The sequence below is a fragment of the Amaranthus tricolor genome, chromosome 6 (assembly GCF_026212465.1).
Source record: "Amaranthus tricolor cultivar Red isolate AtriRed21 chromosome 6, ASM2621246v1, whole genome shotgun sequence".
Taxonomy (NCBI): domain Eukaryota; kingdom Viridiplantae; phylum Streptophyta; class Magnoliopsida; order Caryophyllales; family Amaranthaceae; genus Amaranthus; species Amaranthus tricolor.
In genome coordinates, this window is record NC_080052.1 from 20564711 (window position 1) to 20578444 (window position 13734).

At 32.1% G+C, this 13734-nt stretch overlaps 1 protein-coding gene across 2 annotated transcripts; it reads left to right on the forward strand.

Moving 5' to 3' along the window:
- The first annotated feature begins 1134 nt into the window (after window positions 1-1134).
- LOC130814683 (uncharacterized) lies at window positions 1135-9064 on the forward strand. 2 transcript variants are annotated; one of them, XM_057680826.1, is made up of 12 exons: window positions 1135-1371; window positions 1818-1898; window positions 2458-2586; window positions 2701-3001; window positions 3124-3242; window positions 3411-3543; window positions 3714-3790; window positions 3990-4187; window positions 4641-4830; window positions 4937-5118; window positions 8348-8448; window positions 8531-9064. In XM_057680826.1, exons 1-12 carry the CDS (start codon window positions 1345-1347, stop codon window positions 8664-8666), a joined length of 1674 nt encoding a protein of 557 aa, XP_057536809.1. In that variant the 5' UTR covers window positions 1135-1344; the 3' UTR covers window positions 8667-9064. The 2 variants fall into 2 exon arrangements, with proteins under 2 accessions (XP_057536809.1, XP_057536811.1); XM_057680828.1 differs by having other exon boundaries at window positions 8541-9064.
- Window positions 9065-13734: the final 4670 nt, after the last annotated feature.

Consider the following 13734-nt stretch of genomic DNA (forward strand, 5'->3'; position numbering starts at 1 on the left):
TGGGGGCGTGTCTAGGGTCCGGGTCCAAAGGTAGGGTCTGGGTCCGGGTCCAGGTCCTAATCCGCCAATTATTTTTTTAGATTCAGATCTGACCTGCATCCGGTGAGTCTCAAAATAAAGATCCAGAACCTTAAAAAGGGGCAGGTCCAATAGGGTTATGGACTCATGACCATCCCTAGTTACATCCTATGGATCACTATAATGACGCAACCTTATAATTGGTTATACGCACCTTAGTCATTCTCAGGTCCACTGCATACATAAAATATAGTGAGACTTATAGATATAAATAAAGTATGATGTATAATTTAAATTAGTGTTGTCTCATATTGGATAAATAGTAGGAATAAAAATGAGTATTTAGAATTGAGTCTTATAAAAAGTCAATGATCACATCATTGTATTAATTTGGATGGAAATGTTTTTGTTTACAAAGAGACACATATTCAGTTTGTGATGAGTTATATGAGGTATTGTTTTAGTGTTATTCATAATAAAGATAGATAGATAAATTTTTAGATATATGATACTCCCATGAAAAGGATTGAAAGTATCATAATTGAGGATAAGAGAAGTCGAGGGAGACTTAGGAGAATGAGAGGAACAAATAAAAAGGTACTTACTTGACTTACACCTCTCTGAGGATGTGATTAGGGATAATAGGGATAGAGGTAGTTAGAAGCGCCTTATTCATGTCTTAGATTACAGATAGTTTCCCCTTACCTATTATTGTTCTTGTTCTTTGACGTTCATATATTAACTCGTTTTTAGTTAGTTTTCACTTTTCTTTATATGTTTAGTATTTTTTATTTAAATTTATTTGTTAATCACTGTTAAAGGCCAAACTTATGGTTTAAGATTCAGGTTTGCGAATAGCTACAAGATGAACTTTTTCGGAGTATTTATCTTGAGCAGGAGAATTTTTGACCACATTCTTCTTTATGGGTTAGGGTTGTCGTCTTCCTTCCATCCTTAGACCCTGCACATATCTGATATCTCTACGAGAGGAATACATCGAATATAATGATAATAAAATTGCTACATTACATTCATATAATTTTTTATTATTAATTATTTAAGTTGATTCGTTTATTTTAGTAATAAAGCTCAAAACGAATCTCAATTGACTTATTTTTGTCCCATCTATGAACGCTAGAGCAAATTCCTAATTCTTTAGCCTATAAATTCTACATTACGATTAAACCGACATTTTTTTGACGAATTTTGAAATTAGGAAGCATCAGTACCCACAAAGACCAGAAGATAACGGCTAAACTTCTTTGAAGTCGTCTGTAAGTTGAGTGTAATCTCTCTTTTTAGGATTCATCTGAAGTAAGCTCGACAATGGTGATTTCCAATCAAGAAATTCAGGTTTAAGCACCATCTTTATCCTTGTTTCAGCTCATCACTTTGGATGATTATATGAGATATTGCTCATAAAGATTCAAGAAATGTCCTCATGATCTTACCTTTGGTCTTTTTGTCGTTAATAATTACTAGAATGATCATTATTTCGAGGAGTTGATATTTTATTGGCATCCCCAATCTTTGCATGATGTTCATTCTACTGGTGTTTTGTTGCTATTTCGATGCATGTCATTTTGTCAAACACCTGGTGGGCTATATTTAAATGTGGGGTTTGGGGAGGTTTAGTTGTAATATAAATTGGGGAAGATTTTTTTTGTTCGTGGAGACTCGTGAATATATCCCCCTCACGTTCTTTTCTCTGTTCTTTTTGTTTTCTCAAACACCTGGTGGCTAAATGATACTTAAAAGTTCTTGTGTTTATGCTAACATTCTTTTTCTTTTCATTGCAGCCGGTTACACCAAGTAATGTAAATGATTGTTTCTTGGTTCTTGAACTTTCTGGAGACGACCCTTTATTTGATAAGAAGAAAGTGAGTATAACCTTACTATTTATGACAAATTTTTGGTGAAAATAATAAAGAACTGTGGGTGAATTACTTATCTATATGTTTTGTCTAGTTGCATTGTTGAATGTCTACTGACTTGCCAAATTTGATTTGATTATCTTGGTGTTAAGACATTTGGTAGATTAGGTAGAGCGCTTGAATTGTTTGATTTATGATCATACAAGAAACTAGACTTTTCGATGCATTACTATATTAAAAAAGGTTCATTAAATCATGTGATGTACATGAAGTTTCAATTGGAAACAAAACCTCTTTGTTATCACATACAATGGTAAGGTTGCGTATATCGTACCTCGCCAAAGCCTGTCTAGGTGGGGGTCACAAATAACTTTAGGGTTATGAATTTTATGTTATTATGTTGATAGAATTGCTTATCGCGTTCTCCAACTTAACATTGTGGTGAGTTCATTACTGCTGAACTTGTCAAGTTGGTAATGCGCATCTGTCCAATGAACTATGTTTGGCACTTGTGGAGACTCTTAGCTTTGTATCATAGTTCTCTTTGTTTTTTTTCTTATTTCAGAAATTACTTGAAGATAAGGGATTTGTTCTACATGACCGTGTAGAATTCAATGAAGCTTTGGAACCTGAAATTGAGGATGCTAAATTGGCTAAGTTGCTTCAGAGAGCCCGAATATTTCATCTGAATGATGTAAGTTGTTTGAACAATTTGTTGCAATTTATGGTGTTGACAATGATTGCATTCATGCCATAATTTTACAAAGTTGTAAATTTATTTTGTGAGAACCTGAGGTCTGGGATGCAGGTGGAGCTTTATTTTGGTCCAATGAATATGGATCCACCACGTCCAGAAGAGTTCTACAGTCCACGAAATGAGTTAGAGGCTCTCAATTTTATCCTCTCTCGTATTGAGCATAACAGTGAGAAAAGTAAAGGGAATAATGCTTCTCTTAAATATCTACGAGATGCAATTATCAAAAGAGTTTACAATCTTGGAGATATACATAAATTAGAAACAAGGCTAGTAGATGCCACTTGTGTGAATGAGACGCTTTTTATGCAGTGGGCTCAAACCTATGGTGTCAAATCTAAGCTTCAAATTGCTTGTGAGTCAAAAACTATCAAAAACATGATTTATCTTTTGATTTTCTGGAAGCAGCTCTCTTCTAAAAGGGACTTGCTTGAGACACTTTTCAATACTGATGGTTGCATTATATACACAATCCAGATTTTGAAGGAACTGGGAGAGGAGCACTGGCAGCGGAAGACCTTGAGGTCGGAGACATTGCTCTGGAGATTCCTATTTCTGTTGTTATTTCGGAAGATCTTGTGTATGAATCAGACATGGTATGCTTCGGATGGTGGCAGTATAATTGATTCATAAATTTGATTTACCATAGGCATCATCAGACCAAAGCAATAGGTTAGGTCTAGGCATCATCGGGATGCATAGTGTGTTTCTTGTTGTGTAGACAAGGGGAAGTGGTAATATTCTTTGTACTTTTTCTGTTTCAGGTTCATAAATTGAAAAATATAGAAGGCATTTCAGCAGAAACTATGCTGTTGTTATGGAGCATGAGGGAGAGGCACAACTTCCAATCAAAATACAAAGTCTACTTTGATTCTCTTCCGGAAAAATTTAACACTGGTTTGTCCTGCTGGTTAATGTCTCAGAATTTTATCTTTACTGGTCACAGGTTAACAGTTTTCTGTCTGTGCCTGTATTTTTAAAACTTTATCTTGACAAATAAACTGAGCCTAATTGACAAGCTTCATGACCATGTTTTTTACTGTATTTTTGTGGATTTGTTGAAATAGGATTGAGCTTTAGTCTGGATGCAATGATTACTTTGCATGAAACCTTGGTCTTTGAAGAAATTTCCCAAGCTAAGGAGGTACAAATTGTTTATATTTTGTTTATCAAATTCCTTGTACTGGAATGGACTTCAGATTACATAACCAATATTTCTTTGAAGTAATGTTGGTCACTTATGTTTACGAAAAACACACATTATGTTTAATATTAGCGAATTATATTGATTTTACTTCCAAACTTGTTCTTGTCACTTAAATATTTGTTGACACATGTTGCAGCACTTGCGGTCTACATATGAAGAACTTTTTCCTGCACTCTCCATCAGTTATCCGGATATATTTTCGCCACAGTACTACTCATGGGAGCAGTATCTATGGGCATGTGAGCTATGGTACTCAAATTCCATGAAAATTATGTTTCCTGATGGAAAACTGAAAACTTGTTTGATCCCTGTTGCAGGATTTCTGAACCATTCCGTACGTTTTACTTATCTTATTTACTCTCCTTTGTATTGATGATTAACAATGATTTTAGAAAGTTTTTTTTCCATCTTTTTTTTTAATGCTGAATTTTAGGCATAATGTTCAATCAGTTATCATACTCACTGTCAACAATACCAACCATTCATACATTTTATCTAGCTATATGCCTTTTCTAGAGTTTGCCCCATTGTTAATATAAGCTAGTAGGTCCCCAATTTTGCCTTCCCTTAACATTATCTCATTACAAATGCAATCAACTCTAAACTTAGCTAGATTTAAATAAAATATGTTTATTAATCATATTCTAATTTTCATTAGATTTCTTTGGATGACCATTTGTGTTTTCTTGATCCAAATTTCTTCTCCATCATTATGTACTTGAGCTTTTCACGTCAGTTCTCGGAAAAACTCATAAATTTGGTATGCTCTACTTGATACTGTTTACAGGTTTGCCCACATATTCTAAACTATGGTAGAGTGGACTCTGCTTCAAAAACACTTAAGTTCCCTCTGTCAAGACCATGCAAGAGGGGTGAGCAATGCTATCTGAGCTATGGAAATCTATCTAACTCTCATCTGCTCACCTTCTATGGTTTTTTACCACAAGAAATGAACCCTTTTGATATCATTCCGCTAGGTGGGTTTCATTTATTTTCTATGTTTCGCTATAATCAAAATATTTTTTGAGCTATTGTCCACTACATGTATGAGATCTCACAACATTTTCGGTACCTACATTTTAGATATTGTAGAAGCCCCAGAGTGCTCTTCTAAGGATGGCTATCTTGCATGTGATACTACCACATACATGGTTCGGGGTACTTGGCTTTCAGTCAATCATGACATCTTTTATTACGGGTTGCCATCACCATTGTTGGATCATTTAAGGAGAGTTGGAAATCCATGTGTGCAGACAATGACACTGGTATATTTTGCTCTAAGAAAACTTTAATAACACTGTTTGGGTTTTTTCTGTATTATTATTATCTCTCATATCTTGAATGATAGCTTTACATGTTCATTTTTACTAATATTTTACCCTATCAACCTCACTATTATTAAGGTAGTTGTAACCTGTAACAAATCTTGATATACTAATAACAATTCTCCTAGAGCTAACTTCCTAACACTCCCCTTCAAGTTAAGTTACAAGATCTTCAAAACCTAACTTGAACAAAACTTCTTTAAACATCTTTATTGATACCGCTTTGGTTAGAATGTCAGCTAGTTGATATTTTGAGCGCACGAACTGAAGACTTATTATCTTTGCATCCAAATTGTCTTTTTTGAAATGTCTATCAATCTCCACATGTTTAGTTCGATTATATTGTACTGGATTCTCAGAGATGTTCCTCTGATGCTTCTACGCTTGAAAAAAGCTACTATTTTTTTTTTGTTTTTTATCTCCTAGTAACCAAGTTTCCTCCTACTAAGGTAAAGTAACCTGAAGTGAATTTTCTACCATCTCGATCACCGCCCCTAAAGGCATGAAGATCTAAACGCGCATTTTCCTTAATATAACTCCTCTTCCGGGAGTTTTCTTCAAATATCTCTAAATTCTGTAAACAGCATCTAAGCGTTCATCTTGAGGATTGTGCTTAAATCTACTCACAACTTGTAAATAAGCAATATCTAGTCTAGTATGAGAGTGATATATTAGTTTCCTACTAACCTTTGATATTGAGTTTGATTTACCATCTCCCTTTTTTCTTTCTTTTTTTTTTTTTTTATAACCCATGGTTCATTATCATACGTGTATTTATAGGCTAACAATCTATCATCCCCACTTCTGCCAGTGCATCAAGTATATATTTCCTCCGAGAGATGAAGTTACTTTTTTGATCTAAGTACCTCTATCCCTAGAAAGTATGAGTCGATCCTTTATTTCGAATTCTTGGAATAATTTTGCCTTAAGAGATTTTATTTCTGCCTTATCTCCTGTTATAATCATATCATCAACATAAATTGTTCTTTAAAAACATGGTATGATCTGAATTAATTTGATAATAACCAAATTTTTTTTATGCTAGCGTGAATCTTTCAAACCATGCCCTTGGTGATTTTGTTAAACCATATAACACCTTTCTTAATTTACATCCTTCTCCCGTGATAAAATCCTATGAGAAACCTGGAGAAGCCTCTATATATACTTTTTCGTTAATTTCTCCATATAAGAAAGCATTTTTTAGATCAAATTGATGTAAGAGTCATTCTTTATTAGTTGTAATTGGGAATAAAACTAGTAGTTTCAATCTTAGCCACTGGTGAGAATGTTTCCGAATAGTCAATTCTATAGGTTTGTGTACTATATTGAGGAGCAGGACCCTAGTTAGCAGAATGAATAAGCACAAAAGGTCTATCAGCTCTACTATTACTAGATGGATAGACGTGTTTATGACTTTTGGCTAGAAAACAAGCCTCTCAATTAAGAGCTATATCTGTCCCTGCTAGAGAAGGAAAAAGATGCTTTAGGGAATAAAAGAAGGATGACCAAGTCGGCATGTTCAATTGATCCTCGAACAAGCGTTGCGCAGCCTTGGTGTGATATTTGATCCACATAGTATATTTCGTCCTTTTTAGTACCACGTCCAATGATTCCTCTCTGAGTATCCTGAACAATACAAAGGTTAAGTTTGGTGTAGGATTTGGCATATGAGACTATAAGTTAAGTTTGTTGTTTTTTGTTGTTCACTTATTTTATTACATGGGTTTGTTTTTGGTATAGAGGACTTTAGAGATTTTAGAGAATTATAAGACCCATTTAAAGAAGGCTTTTAGGGTTTATTTCAAAAAAGGTTGGGTGGGTGTAACAGTATTTTGAAGAAGTAGGTTGCGCGGCATTAAAAGTAGAGATGGTATTTAGTAAACTTGTTTAGTCTTCTTGAAAACTAGGTTGGGCGGCTATAACAGTAATTTCATGCCATTTTCCGCTCCTTCTTCCTTCTCCTCTGTCCCTTTAGTTCCACCATTACAATGCAAGACATAAGCTTGTTTTTTCAGATTTTGGTCCCCTTTCTTCTTTGAATTCGACCACCATTGAGGGTAGCCTACAATTTTAAAGCATTCATCCTTGATGTGCGTCGCTTTACCACAGTGGGTACACCTATACTTGCACCAGCCATCTTTCCGTCTGTTGTTTGTGGATTTTGTTGTTCTTTTGCTTGTGCCAATTCCACTTCCTATACCCGATGATTCAAATTCCGATGAGGGATTTTCAGATCTCATGATGCCCCGACTTGAAATTTCTCTTATCGTTGAGTAGGCATACTCTATGGTAGGTAAAGGATCTAAATTGAGTAAGTCCCTTTTATCTTTGTCCAAAGAATCATCTAGTCCAGCTAAGAATTGGTACAATCGATTTTTTATCTCTGGACTATAGATTGTTTTATCTCTGGACATTGCATTGGATTTGTGGATCTTCAATCGATTTCCTTCCATATTGTAACAAGTTTACCATAATACATCTCGACTTGATCCTTTCCCAGTTGTATTTTATTTATTTGCCTTGGTGATTTGAGCAAAGATCTGTAAACCATCTCTGTCGTCACTAAACATTGTCGCTATCCCCTTCCAAGGTTATTTTGTTGTGGATAGTCAAGGAACTGTTTATGAATTTCGAATCTATGTTTTCAATTAGACTATAGATCACAATTGAATCTCGCTGGGCCCATCTTTTATAATTTGGTTCATCGGTAGATTGTAAGGGCGATGATATGATTGACCCTACCACGCCCACTGATGGCCAGATACATCAATTTGGACCACTTGGTGTAGTTTTCATTGTTGAGTTTATCTTGGATTCTGATTTTGTGTTCATTTTTGAAATCAGTTGTATGAGCTGTTCCATAGTATTCGAATTTGGATGGGTGATGGATTGGTTTTGTGTGTCCATTTACGGTAAAGGATGATACTTGAGTTTATCCGGTCACCCGAAAATTCAGCCAGGACTCTGATACCAAGAAAACTTTAATAACACTATTTGGGTTTAATTTTCTATTATTATTTCTTATACCTTGAATAATAGCTTTACATATTTATTTATACTAATATTTAACCCTGAAAACCTCCCTATTATTAAGATAGTTGAACCTTGTCTTGTTAAGGTTGTTAGGATGTCACAATTGGATGCTTATATCCCCTCTTTGTTGTATCAGTCAAAAGAAAACTTGGAAAATGAAAGAAAAATTATTGAAGACCTTTTCGCAATTTTTGATAGCATGATGGAAAAACTTGGTGATTCGGAGTTAGAAGACAGGTAGGTTTCTCAGAAACTCTTCTATTCAGATGTTTAAACATCAATGGCACATCCTAATTAAAGCGAATGCCTCTATTGCAAGGAAAAATAAGAAGTTGGATGTACAACTTGCGATAGAGTACAAAGATCGTCAAAGAAATGTAGTGTCTTCTTTATTGACTGCCTGTTATAAAGGACGAAAGATGTTGGAAGCGGAACTGGAGAAATTGGATGGCTAAGGATGTTTTGACTTGCTACAGTTCCATGTTGATCTCCCTTCTTGCTCCCTTTCTGTTAATCATTAGTGTGTTCGTATGCCTTTTTTTGTTTGAAACTTTTCTAGTAAATAGGATATGCTGTAGTTCTGCAACCAAGCTCAAGATCAGCCGGTTTATTGTACATAAGGCACAAGCGGAAGATGCACAGGAAACAGCTTGCAAACTTTAAACTAGTGTAGCTATTCACTTGCTTGATGAGTTTTGGCTGAGGCTTTCTTTTTTCGACGTTGCGTGCTGAGTTTTGATCTGGGTTGTGAAAACTTGTGTGAGTTGTAACTTGTATGATCTGATTTTACCTGAATATTCAATGTTTTACAATGTTTTGTTGTTTGGTTAGCTTTTCTGGAAATTTTAATCCACAAGGAAAACAAGATTTTTCCCCCAAAGCAAAGGCAAGTGAGCTATTATTATGAGACACGTCTCTTGGTGAAATGACCTCAAAATAAAGAGCTTATACAAATGACCTCAGCTCAAGCAAAGGTAATTGTTGTAAATTGTGACTTATAAATAAATAATCAAACTTATAAATTAAATTTACATAAACTTAATAGGTTACAAAACATATGACAAGTTCAAACCTTTGCTTAACATACACCATATGAATTTCATCATTGGGAATCACCATATATCAAACATAGTAATAAGAAGATTTTGTATGTGACTTGATATAAATTCTGGGCGAGATGTTCTATCCTAAAATATTATTTCCTCCCTACTATGGTGCTAGGGAATATAAACCGAAAATATGTTATGAGATATAAAGAATTTTACTAAATTCCTAGCACAAGAAAATTAGAACGATGTAAGAGAAATTTAAATGGAAGAAGAAATGGAAATTAACAATTGAGGATTGCAAATTCTCTATATAAAGTGCTGAGAGGAGAAGAATTATATTCCATGTATATCTCATGTCCAAAATAACTTACATATGCCTTCTATATTTATAAAAGAGCATACAACCATTCATGAAGTAATATGTCACTTCATGAACCGCAACATCAATTCACGAATCAATGTCGATCATAAATCAATCCATCCCAATATATTTAGTTAATATAACCATATTAACCGTAGTTAGTTATAACATAACTAACAAAATCGAATAAAACAAACATTGCAGAAACCAGCGCAAAAGTTGCAGGCCGCGACCTAAGCGATTTCTAAAATAGAAACTTGTCTTGAAATCTCGCGACCCGAAAAAATACTTTTGCAGAAACAACAATTTTGCGATATTGGGATATTTAACTTAATTAATAAATTAATTTATTTATTTGATTTAATTAATTATCATTTTCGATGACCATTATGCGCTCTAAATGACAACAATCCTCCCCCATTTAGACTGTATAATCCTTTTCCTCTTTTGTGATCCATAATCTCCAACCCATTTTATGCATCAATGCCAATGTCTGTTTAGATTGAATTGACACCTAGTACCACTCATCTTTACAATTGATCATATCTCCTAATGTCCGTCAAGATTGAATTAAGCAGATATATCCAACCAACTGAAGGAGTAGTACACATGAAATAATTCGTTAAACTCACACCTGTGACACCTTAAAGGCCATGTGTCCATATCTATTCATAAGTCCATTGAAATGATAAGTATGCCTCTTGATTTCGTTTAGGCGGCCAAACCTCGAACTTTTATAGGTAGCTTCTCCTGATTACCATATGCTTTCGTGAATAAAGCACTCAATCTAAAGATCTTCAAAACTCTAGAAACTGGAGACTTTGAGGGACTACTCTACTACCTCATTTCTCAACATCACGAATAAAGCAACTAAGGATCACTTAAGTGTTGCTTCCGAACATCTGATGAGCCATCAATCCACATTGAATTCAAGACTAGATGTTTCTTCTAGCGTCGAATTGGGTTTCACTCATGGTGTTGAAGAATGGGCATGTACCAATTTCATTAAACAATGAAATTCATAGACTTAGTAGATACTTTGTCTAACTTTGAACTTTGTTCACATAGTCAAGAATTGTGATCCCTTCTTCGATAAGCCCTAATTTTCGGCTTTGCCTCAATTAGATGTCATACCATTATCGAAGTTACACTAGACTATCAATACTTCATACAAGCCACTTGTCAATCACACTATTGTTCTGTGCACAATTTTGGCTTAAACATCACAAAGATGAGTATATTTAAACTATAATGTTTACATATTTGTTTAAATCATGACAAATAACATTAATATCATAGTGGAACAAGTTAAAACTTTGTTTGTTCTTGGGTGATCGAAACTTGGTATACCTCCCCCACAAACATATATTTTGATCAACATAGACAATGACCAATTCACTAAAGATCAAACTCACCCTTGAGTACCTCTTCAAATTTGAAGAACTTCCACTATAAAATTAACTAAATCCATGGTATAACATAAACATTTTGGACTATTCAAATAATTTCCCTATAAAGGAACTTTAAGTTGTAAGTAAAACTTTACTTGACAACTATAAAACAATTTGAATGATGTATAAGTCAAAATTACATTCAATTTATATAACCATTTCAAATATTTAGGAAATAACTTCAACTGGAAGACATAAGGGTAATTTTAGACTTTACCTTAAGTATAATAAAATACTTATTTCTTAGTCCTTAAAATTTTAAGTTAAAATTCATTTAACATTTACCTTCCCCATTCCCTTCATAGAAGGAATATGACATATTACTTTGTCAACTTTACTTATACAATTCCAAAATAAATATATCATAATTTATAAAATAAACATGATACAACATACCATATCAAAATACAAACAATTATTTAACCATTGTATTTTTTGTAAACTTATTGAAATAAATTCAATAATCAATTATCATATTAAGTATAATACCACTTAATACATCTTTAACTTTATTACATGTTCATCAATCTTCATATAATAAGAAAATCTATCTATAACATATTGTTATACTTACTTGGAGATCAGATTAAGTTACTAAAATTCAAACATTATTCCCATGATGAACACATCATTACTTACATCCTTTTTAAAAAGCTTAAACTTATGATACTTAAGTATCAAAAATAAATAATCATGGGTAAACCTTCATATTAGTAATATGAGTACAATATTAAGAACCTTTAACAAAATCAAACTTCGTTAAAAACTTTTTCCTTAATAAAACAAACTTATAATTTTTCTCTTTTAGAATACATGCTTTATCAAAAGATTAGCAAATCAATCCAAAAAAAAAATCAAAATGTCGTAATCATTTGTACAAACTTGTAGGTATTTAAACCTATCTATCATTGAAAATAACTTTCCAAATAAATATTGCATTACTTGATATTATAATCAAATATCATTGATATTTAATATCCCTTGTTCTAATAATTAGAACTCATAGTAGATGTTATAAATAACATAATCTATATAGATACATCCTTATTTTGAACTTTGAGATAATTCAAAATAAATTTCCTTTGTACCAAAATAATTAGGACTTTTCTATAAAATCAAACACTTTAAACCTAGTAAAACATTTAATATCAACTTTAATTTAAATAGTTAAATTCTTCCTTATAATTGTCACACTAAATTTATTTGGCATTTATCCGACAATATAAAATACCTTAACATACCCAATAACCGGAATAATCTTATTTAGTATTTTTATTCAAAATAAAAATTAGTATCAAACTTTATACATATACTCATGCAAATAATGCATATCTTGAAAATCATAACAATAACATATTATGGATGTTTAATAACCATAATGAAATTATAAAGTGAAAACTTATACTCTAGATCAAGAGTATCATATGAATTTCAATTAATACATTAATCAATGTAGTAATAAAAGAATTTATATCTTGGTTTACTTAGCAAATCAACATTATACCATATAAGATTAAACCATCACATATATCAAAATAAAACTTGACAAATTTGTCGTTATCATTTATTTGATATATAAAATTACTTATAAAAATATTTAACTCATTTTACTTATTAACATTATGGAACTTAACTTCCATAACAAAAAACTTTAATAAATAAAATTCCGAGTTTAAAATAGTGTTGACAACTTTCAATTTAAAAATATTATTAGATTTTGAAATTCTTGTTAACATCACCTTTACATCAAAACTTACTTTTAATGAATCTTTGATGATACACCTTTAAATTTATTCATGTCATAAACTTTGTACCCTTTCACATATAAACACATTTATATAAACTTGGATTAAATAAACATATGAAAAAAATAATATTACCCATATAAATTTATATGTTCAAATATAAACAACATTGGTAATAAACCAACAAAGAATATATCATAAAGACTAACTATGCACAATTTCATAGAAATAATTCTACACATGAAACAAAAAAATGCAACACAAACTTTTGTTAAGAACAACATAGCAATACTATATTTTTTACTTCAATTATCTTTATTCTTAACTAACACATAATGCGTAACTTGCATAACAAACTTCATCTTGTCATACTAAATATTCAAATACCAAAATATATAACATATTACCAGTAATGAACTATTAATGCAATTATAATCAATTTGATAATAACACATTATCTTTCTATAATAAAATAAAACATGATACAAAATAATACAAGATAAACATGTGATCAAAACAACGACAAAATTTTACCATCTTATCATGCATTAAATAATACTTGTAAACACAAAAGTTGGCAAACTTTATCCATCTTTAATGATAATTTTATCATCATAAATCATGGTAAGTTACTTATACATCCAACCATCAAATTTCTTTGATAAATAAAATGGAGTACCATCATTTACACCAAATGATAAACATGACCAAATAACCATGATCACTTACTTTACCAATTTCCATGGATATAAAAACTTAAACATATAACATATTATACTTCTCTATTATCATAAAATAATAAACATATGAAATTAACATTGAGAACTTAATAAATTTTACTTAATGTAAATAGTAGTAAAGATCTTACTTGACTTGTAGATTTTATCAACACTTACATACTTGAGAAATATCATCTC

Bases quoted from the DNA above. Each gene is read 5' to 3' on its own strand.
- LOC130814683 (XM_057680826.1), top strand. From the start codon at position 1,345: ATGGTGATTTCCAATCAAGAAATTCAG. The intron at 2,587-2,700 runs GTAAGTTGTTTG...TCTGGGATGCAG, and splicing joins GAATATTTCATCTGAATGAT to GTGGAGCTTTATTTTGGTCC. The intron at 3,002-3,123 runs GTGAGTCAAAAA...TACACAATCCAG, and splicing joins ATCTAAGCTTCAAATTGCTT to ATTTTGAAGGAACTGGGAGA.